This window comes from Corvus kubaryi, unplaced genomic scaffold (assembly GCF_017639235.1).
Source record: "Corvus kubaryi isolate FWS band 111438036 unplaced genomic scaffold, C.kubaryi_AGA036_p1.0 37308, whole genome shotgun sequence".
NCBI classification, from domain to species: domain Eukaryota; kingdom Metazoa; phylum Chordata; class Aves; order Passeriformes; family Corvidae; genus Corvus; species Corvus kubaryi.
The window spans coordinates 14,798,079-14,822,294 of record NW_024581096.1 but is presented as its reverse complement, the minus strand read 5'-3'; the positions used below and the strand labels follow the sequence as shown (position 1 = coordinate 14,822,294).

At 50.5% G+C, this 24,216-nt stretch overlaps 1 protein-coding gene across 7 annotated transcripts in view; it reads left to right on the top strand.

Annotated features, from left to right (window-relative positions):
• The window catches only part of CNTFR (ciliary neurotrophic factor receptor), a 206,537-nt gene that overhangs the window by 48,272 nt on the left and 134,049 nt on the right, over positions 1 to 24,216 (top strand). For 4 of the 7 annotated variants that reach the window (XM_042028688.1, XM_042028691.1, XM_042028692.1 and 1 more), the window contains one exon: positions 9,924 to 10,028. The exons of 2 other annotated variants lie outside the window; for them this stretch is intronic. In XM_042028688.1, the coding sequence (XP_041884622.1) occupies positions 9,924 to 10,028 (105 nt within the window). Of the gene's footprint in view, positions 1 to 9,923; positions 10,036 to 24,216 lie in introns of all 7 variants that reach the window. One more of the 7 variants, XM_042028694.1, reaches the window with a different exon arrangement.

Here is a 24,216-nt window from a genome sequence, read left to right as displayed (position 1 = left end):
TCCTGGGGCAAATGTTGCTTTAGCCTGTGGCATCACTGAGCAGGGATCAGTCCAGGCACTTCAGTGTCCTCCCACCCTTGCAATCCTGCTGTGACAGCAACCTGAGCAGTGCTGGGGGCTGCAAGTGTGTCTGGTGGGTGCTGTGAGAGGCTGGCAGAGCCATCACTTCCCCCTGCAAGTGGGAGCTCCTCCAGCAGCACAGGTTGCATGTGTCCCAGCCCAGCTCAGGATCATCCTTTCTGGGGCTGACGTATGTCATCTTCCTTGCAGTTCTTTGTGGGTTTCCCTTCTCTGTCCATATGGATTGTTGCTCTGCTGGCTGCACCATCCCATGCAGGATGATGTGGGGGGACTCCAGCCTGCTGAGTGCCCTTTGCACAGGTTCCTGCGGTGTAGAAATTGGAGCTGCCTTGCCAAAAGTGGCAGTGAGTGAAGAGATAGCAGAGATGCAATCAACCCAGAGCCACCCAGCAGGGATGCACTTGCCCTTCCTTGTACCCTGGCAAGATCTGCTAGCTTTAACTGTGTACTGTGTTGCTCTCCAAGTAGTCTTCATGGCACTGTCCTCCAAGGAAGAGCTGGATGTAATGATGATGATCCCATTTCTTCCCAATCCCCATTCTGCTCCATCCTTCTCTGGCATGCATGTTCCATGTAAGTGTCCAGAGGACTCCTGCCTTGTGTCTTGCTCCCAGGCCGTGTACCATCTGTGTCTCTTTTCCGGGAGCCTGTACCCATTGTAGGACAGAAGTGCTGTCTTTCTTTTTTCTTTAGCGCTTATTCCTGAACATCTGGTTACTGTTTCATTCTCTGAGAAGTCAAAAATGTGTCTGTGTGCACAGAGAAAAAAAAAAATCTTCTATACTTCACTTGGCAGAGGAGATGGCACAGAAAATACAAAGTGTATCTGTGCAGCTGTGGGAACCCCTGGAAAACGATGGCAAGATGTCAGCACTGGGGGATGCTCCGCATGTCCCAGGTGGAGTGGGAGATACTGGTGTCTGAGGGATAGATGTTCTTATGTCACACCAGCCTTGCCTTCCCTGTGTGAGTGATGTAACTGGGTTTGAGCTGTTTGTGTTTTTCCTTTTCAAGGCTTTTCAATGCCCAGCTGTTTTAGCCAAGTGTTCCCTTAACATTTGAGGCTCTCTGTGCAGGGAGAGATTTGCATCTGAGTTGTTTGGCATTCATTTGCTGTCCAGTGGGTCTCCTGTCTGGAAAGGTCTGCAGTCGGGTCAGAAGCTGAGTTAATTTGCACTGGAGGGCAGGCATACTTTGTTTTCCATGCTTGTTTCTTGAAGAAATCCCATTTGAGGTATTGGTTCTCTTCTCTTATTGAAGCCATGTTAGGAGCCATGGCAGCCTCCCTGCAAGGTTGGGAAAAGAGACAGCTAGCCTGAAAGGTGCAAATTAAACCTGTGCTCAGATAAAAACTGCTATTGCACTGTTAATGTCGGCCCTTCTCCAGAGTTTTGATGCTTTTTGCTTGCAGCTGAGGAAGAAATAGTCACAGAGACAGTCCTGTGGGAAGTAAAGCGGGCTCCAGAGTTCAGTTTGCAGCTACACTGGATGAAACACTTCGAAAATTCAGGAGAAAAGTGCCAGAGGGTCTCTAACTCTCATTTGGATCAGCTCATGAAATGATCAGACAGGGCAGGCATTTTGGCACAGCTTGCCTACAAGGAAGGAGACTTAGGAAGAGCAGCTGTGTGGGGCTGCGGTGCTGCTGAGAATGGGGGATGTGGCCGCTGCTCAAACACTGGAGGTGTTTGGTTTGAAACTTGATTATCCAAAAACTTTGTTCTTCCCTACCTAGGTGCCAGACTTGGGATCTGTGTGGGTGATGTCCTATGCCTCCCCACGAATGTGTCCTTCAGGAGGGATTGCTCCAGAGCCCACTTGCAGCTCCCAGCAGTGTATGTTTGCATCCTGGCTGGCTCTCACTGCTGACAGCCCAAGGACCCTCGGCGCAGCAGGAAGGGTCCCAATGGGCTGGGGTAGAGATACCCCAAAAACATCTGTGTAGGGAAGGCAGCTCCAGCTGCAAGTCTGGAGGGGATTAAATCCAGGAGAGGCCATAAACCCTCTTTGCTGTTAAGAGGCTCTTGGTGACTTGTTACAACTCTGCATATTGGAGATGCTGTTTGCACAGTCCTCAACTCATCCCAGCCTGGGGGTGCCCCTGAGGCCTCAAATACACCTTTTTCGTGCCCTGCAGCAACATTGTCAGGCATTTGACAGGTAGAAAGTGATCCCTATGGAGTGGTATCAGTACTTGAGCTTTCCTTCACCTCCCCTTGCACCCCAGCCAGCCCAGGAGGGAGCTGGGGGAGACACCCATCAGTGATGACCGGGCTGTGCCATCTGTGGAGGGTCTGGTACCAGTGGAGAGCCAGCTGTGGGCTGCAAAGGGTTAAAGAGACATTGACAGTAAACAGGAAGAGAGGACAAAGCAAGTCTGCTGTAATTATGTAGCATTTATTATTAATACGCTGGAATTGCTGGAAGCAGCCTCTGTAATGTGAATACTGATACAGAGGTTCAGAAGACAATTTAGCTCATCTGTCTGTTTATTAGTTCCCTCAGCTCTGGCAGGCAGTGAACTAGAGCCTTGTTTGCCACTGCCTTGTTGCAGTCCCTCCTTCTGCCCCTGAAATCTTTGCTGTTGCCATAAAGAAACCTGGTTTTCCTCATCCTCTGGCCGGGCACTGCAGCAAGGTGTGGCATGATCCTGGATATCCAAGCAGGTTTTAATCCTTGACCTGAGCCTACCTGTTTGCCAGGCATGGCCCAAAGCATGGCACTGGGCTGGGCAGAGCCATTGCCTTTCTGAGGGCAGCACAGCCACAGCCGATGCTGGAGAAGGATGTCCCAGCTCCCAGGGAACAGGGCTGTACATCCTTGGGGCCGCAGCAAGACCACATGACATGGGCTGCTGCAGGTTGGGGCCCACAGTTCATAATGAGGTTGTAATGAAGTGACAGGGCAGAAGAGCTTTAGGAAGCTGCCTGAGAAGTAATTGGGAAGCTGGCTAGGAAATAATTAAAGGTTGCTGGGGTGGAGAGAGCAAGAAGAAGTTAAACCATCTGCCAGGGGTTGCAACAAGTTTCCTTTTTCTTCTGTGGCTTGCTAGGATTTGTCATTCTTGCTTCTGTCCAAGTTTCTGAGCTCCAGCCTGAGATTTTTCTGCATATCCCAAGCATATAGGACATCCATTCCCTTATGTATTATACAGTAGTTTAAAGAGGATTAAGACAATAGCTAATCTAAATGATGAATGATGTAGATTGCTCAGCCTCTGAGCCATCAGGGTTTTTCTTGCACACAGATTAGTCAGCTGAGTAGCTAAATATTGGGGCAAACAGTATAAATCCATACACATAAGCCTCTCTGGCTTGAATAGGATAGAAAGATTTCGAAATGGGCTCCGACACTGCTCTGTGTCTTGTCACGGCGTCTGTGGCCGCCTCACTGACACAACGGATGGGGAAGGAGGCTCAGTGGCTGCTAGTGCACAGCCCAGGTGGCTAAGGAAATACAGCATCCAGTGCTGCTCGGTCGATGCTGCTTTCAGATATGGATGGTGGCAGGAGAGGGAAGGGATCGATGCTGCTCACCTCCCCGCCGCTGGAGACGGCTGCGTGCTGCTTGAGCCAGGGGAGGCTGATTCCGTCTCGGGGAGAGCAGCCTGCAGAGGGACAACATGAGCTGGTGTGGCTAGTACCTGCCCTCTATCCTAGCATCAGTGCCAGGATGGTGCTGGCAGCCCCCAGGGAGTGTGACCTGTAGGAGAGAGCTTGTACTAGCGCTGGACTGACAGCAGGTTTTTCTTAAGCTCTGAAGCAGAAGGATTTAAATCTTTTATTTATATGTCTGGTCGAGTCTGTCAGAGTTGTGTCAAATATTTTTGACAAGCAAAAATGCCATTTGCTTCAGCTTAATGAAAAATGATTTTTATTTTTCACCCCCCCAGGAGCTAAAGGAATTGTAGTTTCAATTGCAGACCCAAAAGCTCCTCAGGAAAAAAAAAAAAAAACAACACATCACAAAACAAAACCTAAAACCTTCTGATCGTTGTGAGAGTTGGCTGTTAAAAGAGGCTCCGGGTTGATGTTTTGGGTCTGTGTAAAATGAGGGTCTGGAGAGCATTCAATCATATGGTATCTCCTTTTATGAAGCTTTCTGGGCATATTATTCTAATGACGTTTAATGGCACTGATTTCTTCATCTTAACCAAGTGGGTCTTTTCCAGTCCCACATCATTTTAATTTGTTCTCCTTCTGAAAAGTATGAGAGCTGGGATTGGCTTTATTTGGCACTGAAGAAGAGCTGTGTTGGTGGTTGTCTCATCCCTCCTGGTGGGGATGCATCTGGCTGTCTAAGGTTGAGGGTTGTGTTGAGGTAAAGCTTGCATCAGGACCAGCACTTGTCAGAAGACCTGTTCTCGAATTTTCCCTGCTCCTCTGGAAATCATTTGTTTTCTGTTGTTTAGTAGGAAGCAGCATGGACATTATGGCCTGGCCAACACAGTGTGTCTAGCCTGAGGTCCTGTTGCTAAGGCCTGCCTCCTCCTTCTCCCCAGGCTGAAAAGCCTTGGTGTGCTTGGAATGCCCTGATGCAGAAGATGCTTTGTTCCCCCCTTCACCTGTGCCTCTTGTTGTCTCACTCTTCCCTTTCTGTGAGGACCAGAGCTGTGTGTGGTGACCAAGTGACAGCCACGCAGTGGACTTGTACAGTGACAACATGGTCTGGTTTGGGACAGAGGAGTGCTGGACCCTGTGGCATAGGTCATCTACACCTCATGACATGGGTACAAGCTCTGCTCAGGAGTGCAGGGTGGATCTGTGTCTGGATTTTATCTGGTCTCTTCATTGAGTGAGATCTGGGTTAAGATTCAGTCTGGGTCATGGCTGACTGTGGAGAAGCTCTGGGTGCCACAGCTGGAACTGCACACTGATCCCTCTGGCTGGCTGGGTAGTGTGGGCAGAGACACAGGACACTGCAGGCTTGGGGAAAAGGTCATGTGTCCCCCACACCCTCTTCCCCCTTCCTTCCTGAGTTTCAGGCAAGGCTTGCTTTGTCTATGCCATCCTCTTTAGGCACAGATGTCCCTTCTCCAGTGCTTGGTAAGAGAGACCCTTTCTTGGATGCCAGCTGGGAGGAGGCTAGGGCAGTGGGACAAGCTGACAAACACTGATCCTCCTGAGCTGAAGTGTTTGTCTGTGCATCCTGACTCAGGATCATGCTGTCACAGCCCAGTTCCCTGCCTTGTGTTGCTTCCCCTGGGAGCTGTCAGGAGGCTGCTGGAGCCATGCGGTAACACGGGTCTCAGGGAGGCAAGCAAGGTCAGATGTCTGCTCAGAAATGAGATTGGCAATGATGCCACCGGTGCTGACAAATGGCCTGTCATTAATCTCTGACTCATGGCAGTGGAGAGGGCAGCAGTGGAAGAAACCCATGAGGTCACTGGCAGCCTCTCTCCCTGGGGACCTGCACACAACTTCCACCCTAAACCTTTCTGCATGGGGTGGGCGTATCCCCAGGGATGGGAGGGGGTTCTTTTCCTACACCTGCCCTGAGTGTTGGTGTTTGTGTGCAAGTGCATGGCACAGCTCCAGACGAGCTCCAGTCAAGCCCCTAAGCACCTGGGAACTGGCACAATCCCCCATGTGGGGACTGGATTTTGGCTTGTGGCATAACTCTGGCTCAGCACCGGAGGCAGCAGGATGAAGGTTGAAACAGAGCTTGTGTTATCAGCATGTTGCAATACCGTTGTGGTACACGAGGTGCTGTGCTGCTGGGAGATGTTGCAGGGAGCTGGGGGAGACCAGATTGGGATGCTCAAATCCTGGCTGTGCTCTCCCATGCTGGGGCATTGCCTGGGGCTGCGTCTGCAGCCTGCTCAGCCCTCTTGCAGAGCAGCCTTCCCTCCTCTCCTGCTCTCTGAGTCTCTTCCCATGCTTTTTATAGAAAGGATGTCTTTCATCAGGTGCAAAATACACCTTGGAGGTTGTAGTCAAAATAGACAGGACTTTCTGTGGTAGTGGATGCTGGTGGAGATGCTGCACTCCCTGCTCAGCCATGCTGGTGAGCTGCACAGGACTGAGCTGCCTTTCGGGGCAGCTGTTGGTGCTACAAGTACAATCTTTGCATATGTGCAGGGAACAGGTGACTTTCTCCTCTGGGTTGTTTGGGGGTTGTTTCAGTCACTTTTAGGAAGAAAGGAGACATGGTTATTCCACTCCTGACTCACTCCAGGTGGTTGAACCTCTCATCTAGCACTGGGGGAGTGGAGGCAGGGGCTACAGTGTAGGATTGGGATTGGGATTTCTGTGCCTGGAAGGGCAGAGGAGAAGAGTGCACTGATGGGCATGAGGAGGTGCTGATTTTGGAGAGTGAGGGCTGCCACCACCCCAGGCTGCTGCAGCAGTGGCACAGCCTGAGCTGTGCCTTCAGGACCTTCCCCCTCTGCCGAGCTACAGTTTCATTTTTCACATTTCTTCCATCCCCTCTTAACTGGAAGAAGTCCTAAATAAAGTTGCTGTCACTTTTATTTATGGGCACAGAGGAAGACATGGACAAAAAGCCTGTGTGCTCCTGACAGCTACAAAGCATCCGGCTGTTTTTCCTCGCTCGCCTCAGCGAGGCAATTGATCTGGGCACAGGCAACCCCCCTCCCCAGGTGCATGGGGCTCCCAAGTGCCCCTGCCCAGGGCACTCCATGAGGATGGATGGGAGGGGGCTCTGCATCCTGGGTCCTGGCTCTCAGCTGTCGCAAAGCCAGGCTTGTCTGGGAACACCTGCCCTAAAATCCTGGACCCCTGAAAATACAGATGCATGAACATGCCTGCCTTAAGAATCCACCACAGGCTTCTTGTCTCCATCTTGATTGGTTCCAGTGAGGTCAACTTTTTTTAATAACTCCTGGACTTCGGCAGGGAAAACTATTTCCTTCAGGAAATAATATAATTAAGGCTGCCTGACACTTCTGATTATAAGCCCCTGTCTTCAGTTGCTTGAAACTATGCCAGCCTTTAACCATTTGGACTGAAACTTCACATGTCTGTGCCTCCGGCTGAATTTTTTTGGAAAATTTTAGCAAAGAGTTTTAAGCTGCCTTCAGAACAGTGTTGGGGTGTGGGGGGGAAGGCATTAGTTTATCCACAGTTAAAAATAAAATTTAAAAAAAAACCAAACAACCAGCAGAAAAATTCTTGCATTTGTGCTGAAGAAATTCCAGTGTCTTTGTGCTGTGAGACTGGGCCTGATAGTTTTGGGGAAGGTTTTGAGCCAGGCGTCAGGGATCTGCTTGCTGCTGACGCCACAGAAATCCACCTTCCCCACGCCAAGTCGCAAGGCTCTGAACTGTGCGGGTGCGTTTGTGGGTGTGTCACACACAGCGTGTGCAGGGAGCTCCCCACAGCCCGAACTGCGCTGCCTCGAGCACACAGCACTGCAAAACCTGTGCCCCCCAGCTCATGCACGGGATGCCTTGCTGCTGGGAAATGTTGGGCCCCTTCTGCTGGTGCAAGTAAAATCCATGGATCCACGATCAACGTAGCCCCAGTTTGTGTTGGAGAGAAAGATTTTTTGGCAAATGCTGTGTGTTTGGATTTTTTTTCTTTTAAGCAAGTGGTTCAGTGGGTTCCACTAGCCCTTGCTGTGCCATGCAGATGCATCATGTGGGACATGCTAGTATGCCATGGGTGCTGGGCTTCCTCCAGGATTTTGCAAGGACCCATTTAAAAAGTTAGTGCTTTTGCAGGCAGGTTCCTCTTAAGTCAGCTTGTTGCTACAGAAATGGCCAAAACAGGAGTATTTCAGTGGGGCAGCCCAGACTGGCCCTATAAAGCAAGTGTCACATTGATGAAGTGCCCTGACCATGGCATTGCTGAGAGCTCAAGTCCTGGTGATGCAGGGTCAGCTCAGCAGTGATGCAAGCCCTCCTACAGGGACCTGACCCAGGACTTGTCCCTGCTCTGCGGCTGATGACATTTGCTCCTTATGTGAGCCCACCTGAGCCATGATGAAGACTGTCCCTTGATTATGGGGAAGCACACATCTTCCCTCTGGCTCAGCAATAACTCATGCCCCAAATCAGGTCCTTCAGCTGTTGACCTGGTTTGGACATGCCGAGTTCCTCCAAAACCCAGTTTGACCTCAATTTGGAGTACTCAAAAAGCAAGGTGTGCTTTGACTTCCATGTGGAAAGCTGGGCTGCTAGACCTGTGGCAGGGCTGGCTTATCTGATCAGCACAGGGCACAGAGGTGGCAGGGGATGACAGTCCTTTTGCATAGGTTTCAGAGATGTCTCTCAGAAAGGGCACTGGGATTTTGCACTTTGTACCCATCATAATGCACTCCCTCCCTGAGGTTACTCAGGGCTAAGCCCAGTCTCTCTTCTCAGGTCCCCGCCAAGCTGGAATTAGAGCCCAGGAGGGTCTCTGGCAGGTAATGACAAACGAGCCTCATCTCTTGCTGTAGCCTGGTCTCCTTTGTTCCACTTCATCTGTGGGTAGGGAAAAAACCCAACACCTGCAACCAAAAACATTTCAAAAAAACAACCAAAGATTTACATTGGCATTGCAGAGTGAGAGGAGGCTTGGTGGGGAGCAGCCCTCTCCCCTCCTTGCCAGTCACTCCTCAGCTCTGGGGTGCTTGGCAGAGCAGCTTTTGAGTGATGGGGTATTGCGGGTGCTGGGCTTGGGGCAGCTGGAGTTAAATTTCTTGGTGGCTGACACCTGACAAGCATGATAAATTGTGGCACACCGTGGCTGCCGGCATGACAAACAGTCCACTTCCCTCCTTGTAAACTCTGGGAAGATTTTGTAATTATTTCCAAGCACTTTGCAAATGAGGGTTTCGCCATCAGGCGCCCAGTGGAGTTTCAGGGGGGGACATTTATTTATTTAGGTTTTGTAGCCAGGCAGGGGGTAGATAGGGGTTGTAGTTTGGGTTTCCATAGCATCCTCCCATTGGCTTCCCCAGGCTTTGCATGAGGTCCTGGGAGGAACTCTGGCAAAGCTCCTCAGCTGAGGGTTGGGTGCTAATTAAAGCCGGTGGTGTTCCAGACTTGGAGTCACTGTCACCCTTGGGAAAGAATCTCTGCAGGAGTGACTCCCAGACTTTGTCTTGCCAGTGGATTTTGGCTCCTATTTTTGATTTTTAATAATGCAGAGCCATAAGACATTTTTTTTTTCTTCCTCTTCAAAGCATTTAAAAAGAAGCAGGGGGAGCAACACAACCTCAGCCACAAGAGCTGGATAATGAGCACAGATCTTGACTGATAATTGTTTGTCTAACACAAAAAGCGTATTTCCTGCTGTAAGGGAGGGTACCACTGGTTACACTAATGCCTGTGACTCCATCTCACCAGGCAGCATGTCAGATGTAGCACAGAAAGTCCTCCTCCTCTTTCCAGTCCTTGGTGTCTGTGCTGCAAAGCCGTACAGGCATGCTTTCCTCTTCACACTCCCAGGTTCAGCCGGAGTGGCCTCTCCCTGCACCGTTTAACACGTGTGTGAGGCTTTTCAGGATTAGGGCTCAGGCAGCACAAGACCTTGTGGGCGAATGCCTTGGTGCTGGGCTGACAGTGTGGTGCTGCTGTGCTGTTCTGTCTGGGGAGCATTGCTGTCTGTCTTTAAAGAAGATCAGAGATGCCCCAAGCTGCAGGGGTTTTTTTCTCCCTCTCCCATTTCATGTCTCTGAATCGAAATAATTAAGCAAATACGTGCTTTGGGGCTGGACTGTGACGCTCTTGTGGGAGGGCTCTTATTCTAACTAGCTTCGTGTTTGCACCGGTTACCCCCAGCTGTCAGGGCTGGGAACCAGATGCTCTCCCACCTTGGTTGTTTCCTGAACGTGAAGCAGTGGCAGAGCTTCACCAGGTAACCTGACAGGTTGTCTCTTCTGTTTTGTTGAAGAAAATCCCAGATCTGAGCGGTGAGGATTGGTCAAGCAGCCAGAAGAATCCCCCAGACGTTTATGAGAAATTGGGGACGCCCCAAGGACTCTGGACTGGTGGAGAGGTAAGAGGTGGGTTAAAAATCTTGCTCACCCAACTTGTCCTGAGTTGGTGTGCTCTCTGGGACTGCAGGACATGTCTTCTGGCGAGGATGGTGTTTATTGAGGTGTGACAAAAGGCTGCTCGTGGCTCTGGCATGTGAGCAGCCTTTTGGCTGTTGTGTAAAGAGGGCAGATGCTGAGAGCGGTTATTTAGGATGTGGAGGGGCAGGTGTGGATGAACAGCCTGGAAAATGCCTGTGTTATGGGCTGCCCATGAACAACTTCTCCATAAAGAGCTCTCCCAGTTGAAAGCCCTTTGGGCAACTCAGAGATCCACAGTCTAACCACAGTAGCAGGGGTCCTGTGTCGTGGCTGAGCCACTCTGGAGCAGGTAAGTGTCACCCAGCCCAGCTTTGTGGTGGGAGGTGAGGTGTCACCTCTTGCAGCCAAGCACAGCTTGGAGCTCTCAGGTCTGCTTGATGGTTTTTTTGCTCTCCTGCCCTGGCAGGCTGCAGCATCAGAGATGAGGTGCATGGGCTTTGCTTGAAAAGGAGTGCATCCCCCTAGGAGACCCCCACCAGCAGCAGCTGTGGGCAAGAGGCTGCCCCACCTCTGACACCTGTTGCATGTGCTCAGTATGGGGCTGTGGTAACACAGTGCCGTTTGAGGAGGGGTTTGGGATCATGTTCTCTGAGCCATGGTGGAGCAGGGAAGGGGCCTCGGGATAGAGCTGCCACACTCAGGGACGCAGACCCTGCAGAGCTGTGCTGGGGAAGCCCAGTGCTTGCTGGTGCTGTGCCTGAGAAATTAAAATGATGAATTAAAATTTAACAAGTCTCTAAATGCCAGACAAGGACATCTTAAGTGGGAATTGTCACTGTTTGACTAGTGCAGCCTCTCACTTAGCTAAAACTGCATGCCTTTAATTATGTTGATCCTAGAAAGCAATAGCTTACACCAAAGAGGAGAAACTGTTGGCCAAAATAGCATGAATGATGAATTTTCCTGGTGCAGCTCCCCTGCCCTCTACCCCTGCATCATCCTTCCCAGAGTTGTTTTGCAGCCCCTTTAACCCTGGATAAGCAGAGTCCTTTATACTTTGAGCCACAAGCAAGGACAGAAATGCTCCCTGTGTGTACAGGTGATTGTTTGCCCTGGAGGTAAAAGGTCAGGGGTAAGGAACCCAGTGGTGGGCAACACGTGATGGAGTCACAATGGGGAGTGGGATGGGGTCTGGCATGCAGAGATGCTCTACAGTAGCAAAACCCTGCCGTTGGCATTGCTCCTTGGTGGCATCCGTGGAGTGGCATGGAACAAGGACTCCTTCCCTCCGCATCCTCGAGGTAGATCAGCCTACCCACGGGACTCCTTGCAGCTCTGCAAATAGAGCAGCTCGAGCAGGGTACGTTGCTAATAATACCAATTACTGTTACATGCTGGCTACGAGGTACACTGGCAGTAATGGGATCCTGGGGGGATGAAATGAAAGCGATATAATATGGTGAGATAAATTAGCATTGTAAAATTAGCCATGGGTCTAGTCAGGGATCTGACAAATGTGTCGCAGCTTTGGTACAAGCACTGAGCGCTGCTGAATTGGATTTAGTGGCCCAGAGCAGAGCAGATGGGAGCAAGGGAAAAAAGGGTTTGAGGGGTCCCCATACACACGTGCTACCAGTTAATGCTGCTTGTTTCTTCCCCGGATTTGTGGAATGATACATCCCCTGATGCCTGCTTGTGCGTGGCAGTGAAGGAGTAAGAGCCCAGCCCAGATGATGTGCTGCTAGAGGAGCTTGAGCCTGGCAGAGAGGTGGGAAGGGGTTGGAGAAGCATCAGCAGGCTGGTATTCCTGCCAGCGTTGGTGCGTCAGCTGCCGATCCCTGCCCTGCATCACTGGCTTCCTCTCCCAAAGGGTTTGGTGGGACGTGTGGCAGGCGTTTGCACAAGTTTTAGCTGTGTAGGAAGGGTAGAAAGCTGGTTTCTGCTTCCTGTGTTGCAGGCTGACCTGTTTTCCCATGCCTGGATGGGCTCTGGGGCAGAAGGATGTCTGGAGCTGGGCATCCCACAGCCCGGGGACTTCTTCCTGTTGACCAACGGTGTACAGCCAACTCTTTCCAATCCAGATGCACACTTTATTCTTCACCCTCTGGGGCAGAGGGTGGAAGCCAGGAAATGGGGGTTTGTGCCTTATGGAGGCTGGGAAATGAATGTGGCCAGTTGCAGTGGGATCCACTTTCTGGTGGCTCATTAGGACAGGCTCCACCACAGGGATGTGAGCACTCCTGCCCATGAGAGGACAAGAACCTCTCATGGATTTGTAGATGTGGGATAACTGCACATTTAATGGCTGACATATTACATGGGATCTGGGGAGAGGCAGATGTGATTCAGGTCTGGTTTGATAAGGCATGCTACGTGACTCACCATAATAAAAAAGGGAGAAAAAAATCCTGAATATGCTTTGTAGTGCCCTGCAGTGGAGCTGAGGGGGCCAGAGGCATGCCAAAGGGGTCTGTGCAAGGCATCTCCCAAGTCATGTCATGATGGTGCAAGAGGAATGGTGGGCACATGGCAGATGTGTCTGCAGGAGGGAACCAACTTCTCCCGTCCCTGGGGATGAGTTGGTAGAGGTCAGGCCGCTGCAGTTCTGCAGCAGCACCAGCTTGAGAAACAAATCCCAAGGGATTGTCTCAGCACTGCTGGGAGAATCCCCAGAGACTTGAGCCAGTTTGTGTGCTGAGCCTGTGCGGACAGGCCTAAGGAGACAAGCTACACTTTGTGGGAAGTCAGCCTGGCCACTGCCAGTGGTCCCTGTGTCCTCCTGCTGCCCTCCTGCTGCCCGCAGGGCACAAGGTGCAGTGATGACACACTTCAGGTATATCAGAACCCAACCAGCCCCATGGGGCTGAGTTGTCCTGGCAAAACCAAGTGTTGAGCTGCAGCAGTGGAGGGAGTCCCTTCCCTCGACTTTCCAGCTGGAGAAGCAGCAGGACATCGAACCAGTGGCTGGAGTGCCAGTAGCAGCATAAATAGAAATATAGCTTCTCGGCTTCTTGTGCAGCTATGATATATCTTGTTTCTATTGACTTTCTTAAACCTCTAAAATACAAATACATTGTAGATTGATCTACAGATCTGCAAAAAAGCAGCTTTTCTTTTTTTTTTTTTTTAAGCCTAAAGCAATATTCTGCCTGCTCCTTGTGGTTGGCTCTGAACAGACACATGTTCTCTTGTCCTATTTGATGCTGGCATGCTGCCACAGTGGTAGGAAGTTTAGTAATACTTGAGCTGGATCGATTCAAGCCCATTATCTGTGCTGCCTGGGACTTGGTGGTGAAGGGGAAGAAAATATCCTCCCCAAACACATCAAAGCCCTGTGATAAGGACACACAGTTGAGCTCTATTTATAGATGGACAGATGTCATGCCAAAGCTCCACTGCTGTCACTCGATAATGCAGTTTTTGTTTAGCAGTGTTTGGATCTGAAGGTGTCTGAGGTGTGTCCCCTCCAGACACAGCCCCAAGCAGTACAGCTTCTAGGTGGGCTTTGTCCTTCCTCCAGGTAGGGACCTAATCTTTAGATAGTAAGAATGAAGTGGCTGAGAGGTCTTTTCCTGGAGCTGGCGACTCAGATAAGGTCAACAATCCCTCATCTTGTTCTTGCATCTGCATAGACCTACAGAGCCCTTGGAGCTTCAAAGCAGAACTGCCACATCAAAACAGTGTGGCTGTTGAGCTGGGGGTTCATGGCTTAAGCATGGGCATCCTCCATCTCCTGGGATACCTTGTTCTGTCACAATAGTTATGAATTTGGGAATGGGAGAAGGGCAGAGGCTTCATTCTTGCTTAGCCTTGAGTGTTGTTGTTAGAGGTGCTATGCTGGTTTTCTCTTGGTTCTGACTGTAGAAAAAGGAGGGAAAAGCATCTCCTAGCATCCAGTGGGAACCTTTCAGCTGTGCCCACTGCCACTTACCTTCTTGCTATGGGCTGCTGCGAAAAGCCTGGCTCAGTCTCCTCAACAGCTTCCCCAGACATTTCAGTGGCCATGGCTGAATTTTCTTTAGTTAATTAACACTGGGACTCCTTTCGGGGGTCCAAAACTAAGGGCAATGTCTTGATGTGGTTCAAGTGCTGCGTGATGTGCTGCCTGCTGCTGATCCCTTTGCGGCTTGGGCAGGCAGCTGGCAGGACCTGTGCTGGCACAGAGTGAGTGTTCCTATGTCCAAGCCCAGCACCAAACCACAGCAATGAGCTGGAGAGTTTCACAGTAAGTGCTTCTTTTGAGGCCTCTGTGAATTGTGGCTCCAAGAGGGAAGTTGTCAACCATGGGCAGGTTTGGGGACCAAGACCTGACTTTTTTAATTGATGTAACACATTGCCTTGATCAGGTGCAGGATAGGTGCGTGATGGATCCTGGCTGTGTGCCATTCCCAAGGCTGGGAGAAAGGAGCTTTCTCTTCCTCAGGGTGTCCATAATGTGTTTGCCTGCACGGCTCCTGCGCAGCCCTCCAAGCACCATTTGCTCTCCGCTTGGTTTTAGTCTGCTCAGTTCTGCTCGTATATTCCTCTGATGAGTGGGCAAGACAGGAAGCAAATACCTTTGCTACAAAACCACATATGGGCTTTCAGTGGGTGATGACACTTTACCAAGCTATCTGTCTAGTGAATGCACTTTCCCTCCTGCTTGTTTATATTCACAGGAGTGTTGCTTAGCTGCTCAGGTGAGCCACAGATGTCAAGAAAGATGTCGGTGTCAGGAGAAGGCTTTAATGCAAGTCTCCCTGCTGTTCCATGTGACGGATGGTGGATGAGACCCCAATGTGCCAAGAACCAGGGGAGAGTGAGTGGGACACTCTGCTGGGTCTGGCACAGCAGCTGGGGTTGGGAGAGTGCTGCAGTAGTGTTGGAGGTGACATTTTACAGCTGGCCCAGGATGCTGCTCTACAGTGCGACCAAGATGATAATTCAGTGGAGGAGGGGTCTGATGGAGGCAAGCTGTGTATTCCAGGTCAAAGAAATAACCGTCAGCAAGAAGGGCTGAACTCCTCTAAAGCCATTTCAGAGGGTGTCAGAGATGCTGTGGGTCTCATGGCTCCTGCACGGCCTTGGCGGTGGATGCCTGGTACTCTGCACAGTAAAGCAGGAAAACATGGGGCCACAAACATGAGGTGCATTTGCCTGGGGTGGGACCTGCCCCACTGAATCCTGGCTCTGAGCCATGGGGAACTATTTTCAGCCTGGTGGAGGGCATAGGTGTGTAAAGTGGGCACCTGCTGCACGAGATGGAAGGGAAAATTCCAGACCTACTTCCTTGTAGTCCCCCTTAATGCCCAGGGAGAGTGCTTGGAATTGGGAATCTACTGGAGGAGCTGTTCAGCTGTGATGCAGATGGACAGGATCCCACATCTAGGTGGGAAGAGGAGGGAGGGGCTCAGCTGCACACACCTGGATCCCTTCTATGGCCATGGCACTCCCAGGGTTGTGTGCTCAGCACCAGTGAGGCTGTTCAAAGAGGAGGTAGACAGCACTCCTTAGCAATGTTTAATGTATTATTTCCCCCTTTAAGATTACCCTTTTCAAGTCCTGGATAGCTCCAGGAAGCCTCCACTGAGGCTTATGTCTCCAGGGCAATTTACAGCACACACCAGTCCCTCAGCACTCATTATAGCCCCCAATGAGGACACCTCAGCGCTGCCCTTCAGTAAGATCACATATTACTGGCTCTTTTTTCTTCCTCTTGCCCCAAATCGTTGCACTTTACATCTAAAAGGAGGGGCATGCAGGTGGGGAGCAGCACAGTTTATGGATCAGAGATTTATATGCTGCTGCGATGCTGTATTTTTTCCCCACAGTGACACTTTATTGCCACAAATTACCAAACAGGCAAGGTTATGTGAGTGACAGCAGGCAGAGCTGTAAAGGACAGGAACAAACGGCAGCAGGAAAAGTACCCAGAGGAGAGGGGGAGGTCTGGCAGAAATAAAAGAAGGCGGGACAAGCATCAGAAATCAGTTTGCCTTACAGTGGGATATGTGGGTGAAACCTGGGAATCAGTATGCCATGGTACATGGGCATGACATGGGGTTCGGAGAGCAGCTGGTGGTCTGGGTTGGGATTCTGTAAATCCCGGGTTTTTAAATTCCTTTCCCCTCCCCCTCTCCCCTCCTGACCTAAATTGCCAGGTCCTTCTGCAGGCTGCTTTTTTTTCTTTTTTTCCTGTAGAAATTGCAGATTTTTAGTTGTTGAGGTTTTTTTTTCCCTGTATTCAGGGTGGTGTCAGCAGTGAGAAGCATCCTTAGAAAGCAAGACTTTATCTTCCTTCCAAGAAACCTTGATCCCTAAAAAAGTCCAGCCCATGGTAGGGGTTCCTGGTAGGAGGCAGTGTGCAGAGGGTTATTAAGAGGTATTCTGCCCTGCAAATGGTTGCTGTATTTCCTTGCTTTATGCTTGTGGAGGGTGCACATATCCCAGGCTTGCCCTTTGGTGGGGCAGGATGGTCACTTACGTCTTTCTGTATTAATACATTCAATATCCTTGATGGTGTGTGGGGGACAAGCGCCAGCCCTTGGGCAGAGGAGTGTCCGAGATGTTCTTTGGCTTTGGTTGAGCAACACTGTCTGCGTCCACTCACCCAAGTTAGATCCGCTTAACTTCAAACAAATGTAAAAACCAAGAGGCTGGACTTTGGCAGAGGTATTAAGGGTGCCTTTGAGCTGGGGATGCTACTCAAAGCTGCCAGGGAGCTGTCACTCTATTATTCTTGCAACAAAACACTACCGGAGGAGCTGAGAGCCTCAGAGGCTCCGGAGCCACAGCCAAAATTGCATTTAACTTGCAGAAATGTGCTACAGCCGTGGGGCTCAACACGCCAGCCCCAGGGAGAGTCAGCACTGCCCATGTGCCCAACTCGATGGCAGCACCAAGGGGATTCAGGGGCACCTTTGCACCACAATATGGACCATTGCACAGGGCAATTTGACTTGTCTGTTCCCGTGCTTGTAAAAGATAATTTCCCTTGAATCCCAATGCCACAAGCCAGGTATTTAATCTTGCCTGAAGGGAGCATGTCTAAAGCATGCAGGGCATCACAAACAATAGTAAGCAATCAATAGGCTAAATCCTGAGGTCTCTTACCCAGACTTTGCTGGAGTAAAGGTTGACAAAAGTGCTGAGTAGTTACTCCAGACTTCAGCCCTGAGCTGAGGGCAGAAGTGATTGACTGATTTATTGATGATGCATTTCACTATGAATCTAACCTGTTAGTCACAAATGCTCATTTAAGCATAAATCGTGGTCTCCCGTGAGCAGAGAGATTCTCCTGCAGCAGAGCTGGGGAGAAAGATTTCAGATGAATGACTTATTTGGTGAAAAGTAGTTTTGGATCAACGCAAATAGCTTGTGTTTCTGTGTTGTGCTTGGGAAATAGCCTCACAGAAAAAAGTGAAAGCCCACTTGTGAAAAAGATGAAGAGCTGGATTCTGACACGATGTTTAGATCTCCTTTCCAACTGGTTTTAGGTTTTCTTCCCAAATCAAAAAGCCAGACAAGTTTCAGAAGATTCCTCTGAAACACTTTTTCCTTGCCCTCTGAAAACCTTTTTCCTTATCCTCTGCAGCAAAACCAGCAACACACAGCACTTCTAAAACCTGGCGCTGACTCTCTGTGATCCCACACCTCATTTATTTTTAGTTGGCCCAGCAGCATGAGGACTCAGGCTCTGGCAGGCATTCATTCAGTGCTGCTGAGCTGTGGTCTGGGATGTGTAAGGCTGCTGGGTTTGCTGCCCTGATGGGGAACTGGGCTTATCCTGCCTGGATGGAGCCTTGGAAGGCTTGGAAGCAGGGTGCAGCAGCCGAGAACACCACATCCCTAGTGAAAGGGTAGGCAAAACATTAGCTGCTCCTGCTGCAAAAGGCTGTGCAAGCCCTTTGGAGGTGTCTGTGGTGTCACCTTCACCCCAGACTCTCAGCAGCTGGGACATGGCTTGCTTGCTCCCCGTTCTCAATTCACCACCTTTTTTATAATCCCTTAAGCTGAGTAGTTTCTTACTATTCAGGAATAAAACCATGCTACTCTATTGCCTTCATAGCTGGTTTTCCTCCTCATAATGCTGCTTTTTCTTTGTTTTGAGCCTGGCTGCTGCTGGCTACATCTGCTGTGGCTCCCAGAGGCTGTGCTTGCTGTGGCAGCACATGGGTGCATCCATGGTGGATGCTGTAGGAAACCTCTCAGACAGATTTGTGCATGTGTATATGCCTCTCTCAGTATTTCCTGTTAATTAATGGGCACTGGAGTCTGTTGTCTGTAACAGCACTCACTGGCGGGTGATAAATTGTTTGTATGACAAGATGGCAGTGAAAGCTGGGTGAGCTGCGGCTGTCGGCACTGGGTTTGGGAGCCAAGGGTGAACGTCAGTCAATATCTGGATGGCAAGAGGGATGGTGAAAAGCCCAGCAGATGATTGCAAGATCCCCGAGGCATCTTGCCTGCTTGTGCTGGAGGAATCCTTGCTGTGGGCTCCAGCAAGAGGGCAACAGTGCTGCACCAGACCCTGTGATTAATTGGCAGACCCCAGCCCCGTTGATGCTTTCTGGTGTGGAGGGAGGAGGAGGAAGGGTCTTGTGCCTTGGTGGCCATCCCCACTCCACAGGGAGGGATGCTGGCTAGAGCTTGTAAGGATACACCTGGAGCAACCTCTCCTGACCCACGCTGGGTTTTGCTGCCTCTCGTACCACAGGAAAGGCACTGTGCCATGACCTGGGATCTCTTCTGCTGCAGTGCTACAGCTTCCAGCAAACCCTGCTTGGTAGCTGGAGTGCCCTGCACTGCTGCCACCATGAGAAATCCCTGACATGCTTTACCTGCTGATGCCAGCATGCTAATAGCGGCACAAGGCTTGGCTAGGCATCTCCATGTGGGACTAGTGCTTGTGGTGACCTTGATGGGCAGCCTTCATGGCAGCAACTGTGTCTACACCTCAGTAACTGGGTTTAAACCACCAGCAGGTGGTGGTTGAGGTGCTGTGTTGCAGAGAGATACAAGGTTTCATGGGTGTGCTGGAGTATGGGGCTGGATGTGATGGATCTGAGCTACTGGTGTTCACAGTGTTCTCAGCCTGGTCAGTTGTAGCCCGGAGCCCAAACTGAGCCCACATTCTGAGCCCTGCATAGGAGACTCATCCTAGGGAAACAGCGCTAGCACCAGAGGGAGCAGACGTGGAGTGACATAGCTTCTTGCTGCGTTCCCAATGGGACTGGCTCCTGCTGCAGCCCTCTGGAGCACACCACCTGTGTGCTGTAAATCCGTCTCCATTCTGGCTGGCATGCTGAAGCTGGGGCTTAATCGCCCATTGTGCTCATTGGGACTCCAGCAGTCAGAGCAGGGATCCTGCTCAGGAGGACAGTGTGGGTCCCCGTGGGATCCGTGCTGCCCTGGGACCTGTTGTGCTTCCCATGGTGCAGGGGGGACAGTCTGGATTTACTGGGAAACAGAATTATCTGATTCCCCAAGTGGGGAAAACAATAATAATAAAAAAGTGCCTTCCACTAGGTCATGAGCCATTACCTCGAGGGGCCCTTCATCAGCTGATGAATTCTACTTAATAAAATAAATACTGAGAGAAAATGTAATTGGATTTCATTTATTACCCAGTTCCGCCTAGCAGCCCCAGATTATACAAAAGCAATTAGAGAAAGCTCTCCATTAATAGCTATCTTCAAGCCGCCCAATGGGTTCATTCCATCAAACCTTCTGGCTTGTGTAATTTCCTTTCTTGGAGCTTGCTCCTGGCCAGGGGAGGATGTGGGGTGTGCAGCGCCATTGCCAGCAGCCTGTAAACAAAAGCAGCCCTGTCTCTAACATTTGCACAGGCATCGTCTTCCCAAGCATGTGGCTCAGCCAAAGGGTATCCTGGTTTAGGGCGAGAAGCCAGAGCACCTGGGCAGTTTGGCTGCAGCCTAGGCTTGGTTGTGCCTTCCCTGGGATGAGAGCATCCTTCCTCTGCTTGGCATTGCCACGCGGTGGATCTGACTGTGCTGCTTGGCAGTGGGTGGGTGTTCAGAGTCCATGGGGGCATCGGGTATAACTGTCCACCTGAGGGCCTGGCTGGTTCTTTGGTGCTGATTTTTCCTGTAATGCCATCAGGTTGCATCCCAGCTTCTGTCTCTGGCACCTTGCAGGGACACAGTACAATGCTTCTGCTTCCTTGGGTTTTTTGCTAGGAGCACAAGGCAGGCGTGGGACAGCTTGCTAAAGCTGGGCAGAGGAGGATGTCTCATATTATCTCCCTGAAAGTCTTATGGCAACACAGAGAAGTGTGTTTGGGGACTGTCACAGGGCATGGACAGATGTCTGGCACCTGTTGTCACTGAGGACAATGGCAGGTTAATCTCCAGCAGAGGCTTAACCTCATATCTTGATTCATTATCCCTGTTTACAGTGGTGGATAAGGAAAGACAATTACAGTGGAGATGGCAACTGGGGGGAAAGATGCTGAATGATCCTGGAGGATGATTAGTGAGGAGTGGTCTGTGGTGGAAGTAGAAGGGGATGTGCACATCCCTTGTGTGTGCACATCCCCTGTTTGTGCACATCCCTTGTGTGTGCACATCTCTTGTGTGTGTGGCATGGTGTACAGCTGTGAGAGGCTGCAGTCCTCTCCCTCATTCTTCCAGCACTTGCAGCCCTGGAGGAAAATTGTCTGGCCATGCTGCCTCCTTTTGGGCCAGTCTCATTTTTGAAGGGACCACATTTTTGTTCCACCACAGCAGATGCAGGGCTGGAGGGAGGGAAGGGATGTTAAAGGTCGGTCCCCTTGCATTGTGGAGAAGGAGGGAGGGCTTTAGGGGCCAAAGAGGTTCTTACCTTCTGCCTGTGGGTGACATTGTCTTGTCATCCCAGTTGTCACTCTAGGGAGAAGCCAGCACCCTTTCTCAGCTCAGACAGCCACATCTGTTCCAGCTGATGCTTTGATGGAGTCAGAGTGGCTCATCAAGGATGCACCAGCACCTGTCATGCTAGGCAACCTGCACTTGGCTCTGGCATCTTTGGTCACTGCTGCTGTGAATACACTCTCTCCCCCACTGCCTCTTGCTGTCCCCTGTCCCAGTTCACTTTTCCTCCCCTCCGTTTCATGCTGTAACATCCCCGGCACAAGGCTGGGGTGAGAGTAACAGCACAGCCAGGAAGGAGCTGATGTTCAGTTTCAGACAAGGAACAACATAAGGCGTAATGCAACCGGAAAGGTGAGGGCAGATGGAGAGGGCCAGCAAGGCTGTGTGGCTCTTCATCTTCATTACAAGGCTGATGTCTGTGGTCTTGTTTCCATGCTGCTTGCCAGCAAGGGAGGGATGGCTAGTGAGCAGAGATGTGCAGGGAGAGCTTTGCTTGCAGGAGGCGGGGCTGGTCCTACTGGATGGTGAGAAAATCAGAAGGAGATTTACTGGGGGTAGCAAGCATGGGAGTATGGGGGTACAGGAAGATGATGTGATGGAAAACCCAAAAGAGACAAAGGGGGATGCTCTCCTTGATGGGAGATGGCAAATGCCTTGTAAGTGCAAGCTGCCTGCTCACCCTGGGTACTCACTCTGGAGAAAGAAGTGTTTGAGAGCATAGGATGGGAGTGGTTGATGCTGATATAACTACAGAGGCAGGGGATTAATCGTGACTGGTGAGATGGAAGGTGGTATGGGGGCACCTTGCTCAGGCCAGAGAAGAATTAGAGCATGAGATGGTGAAACTGTGGGTCTGAGAAGAGGGCTGAGGTGTGGAAGAAGGTGGAGACCTTTCCAGCATGGAATGAAGGATGTGCAAAGGTCAGACAAGGACAGTTGGACTGCTACTGACTGCCCCTCCCTCCCAGAGCAACAGCTTAACTTTGGCCTGAGGGTTAACCCTGGGCTCAGTTCTGAGATATCAGAGAAAACTCCAAAAGAAGTAAATCCAGCCTCCAAAGAAGAGTGGGGGCTTGAAAACTGCTTTTTCCAAGCCAGCCCACAGTAGTGACCACATGAAACCTTCCTTTTTTACCTCATTGTTTATTTTTAAAAGGGTCTTTTATTTATACTCCCTTTAACATCCCTGCTGTTAAAGCAGCCTTATTAGGATGCTGCCCTTCACCAAGGAACTCTGCTATCGAAAAAGAGCATTAAAGATTCAACAAATAGCTGAGAATTGGGATTGATCCTAACCTCCCATAAATGGGAGTACCTTCCCCATTAATCAGCCTTGGTTTTCACTTACAGGATGATGGCCTCAGTGCTACACTTCTTCAGGACTAAAAGCACGTTAAATATTTATCACAGCTGAGTATTCACTTCCCCCACTATTGCCAACTAAGATCCACTGCTTAAGCCTGCATTGGCTTGACAGGTTGTGTAGTGAGGTGGCATGCCATTAGGAAACCTCTTGTGCCAACATCTCTGCTCATCTGCTGCGCTAAGCACAAAGAGATGGTGGCATCTCTCATCCCAGAGCATGGTCAGCATGGGACTGTGTTATAAAGTCTCTCTGCTGGTATTCTGCATTAGTAAATTAAGCATACCACTAGGGATAAGATGCTTGGGTTCGCTCTTTAGCAGAGGGCTGGATCATCCACACTCCGCCATGTCTCTTTTAAGCTCAAAAATAGCTTTATTTTATCCAAACTGCTCTGTAGGAGCAGCCCTGTACTGATGCTTTGCCCCATGCCAGGATCTTCATTCGCAGTTCAACGTGGGTCTCTTTACATTGCAGTGCCTGGAAACATTTCCCCGTTTACGACCCTGCACTCTCCTACGCTGAAAGGATGGCAGGTACTGGCAGTACTCTCTGCCTTTCCTTAGGATGTTGGGAGAGAGTTCTTACTGCCTTGCAAGGCTTAAAATGATGACAGGGTGTTCAATGATCCAGTTATTGGTCTATACATATGTAGATACATCCTTGCTAATTGTGCCTATAGCATTTCAGGTGTGCCTATAGCATTTCAGAGAGCAGCTATTTTAGGAGCATCTCTGGAAGCTGCCTTTCTATTTTGCTCTCTGATCTTGTGCTGGCTTTTCTTAAAAGATGGCGCTCGACTTTGAGAGTTGCTGATGAACCTCAGAGGTTGGAAAAAGCAGGGGCTGCTCCATACCTGAGGTGCCCTATGGTGCTGCTGAGAGCAACCCCTGACCCACAACGGGAGCAGTTTATCTGCTCAGGAAAAGCTCCCTGCAATGTTGGATGGAGTTTTACTTCTGCACCCAAGCTCCGCGCAGACTTCCCTTGGCCAATTCCAAGAGCTGAGATTGAGCTGTTGTTGCTGGGTTAGTGCTTTTTTTTTCTTTTTACATTTTCAACTTGCTGGTTTGGCATCATCATGATGCATCTCCCCGTCTTGGCACCCACCCCCTGCCGCCCCCACCTCCAGTTTGAGTTGCTGATGTGTGCAGCCTTGTTGTAGCCGCTTACATGTACGGGCGTACAATGTGTTTCATTATCCTTGTCTCAAACTTGTTTTGCTGCTGTCACGCACCAGAAAAGTTAAACACGTCTGATCAAAGGCATGTAAACACAGCTTCAAAACAAATGCCCTCGAGTCCTGCCAAAAGCACAGAGCTGTCTCCGAGTAAATCACGTCTCGTATTCCCCTGCCTGTGCCTCCTGCTTCTCCGAGCGGGTGTGCGATGCCGCCTGATCTCCGGGAGCCTTGTGGGCTGCTGTTTGCAGCAGGGAAGGATTGCCCACTGGTTGAACAGATTGCAGTGAGGATTTGCCCCAGCGAGGCAGCTGGGAGGAGAGTGGAACCTCAGCCTCAGGGCAGGAGGGAAAAGCTCGCTGCATCCTTGCACATGAGAGGCAGCAAACCCCAGTTGTCTGCAGCTCTGGTGGATCAAGGGAGAGCAAAGCATGATATGAATTGGCTGAAAATAAAGGTGCCAAGTGTACTTTTTCCAGGTCTATCCTCGTGCTCCAGCTGGTGTATTATCCTGATGCAGTAGATGTGGGACCAGGAGCATCCAAGGCTACTGCTGTCTGTGCTCCCAGGGCGTCACTGGCTTTTGGGCTTGGTTTGACGCACAGTCAGCCAATTGCACCATTTGCGGGATGAGAGGGGCCGGGCAAAGGAACTGGAGATGGTTCCAGACCAGGAGATGCTTCTCCTCTGCTCAGTTTCCAGCCCTGGGGGGCAGGGAAGGATGAGGTAAGGTGAGGTGAGGTGAGGTGAGGTGAGGTGAGGTGAGGTGAGGTGAG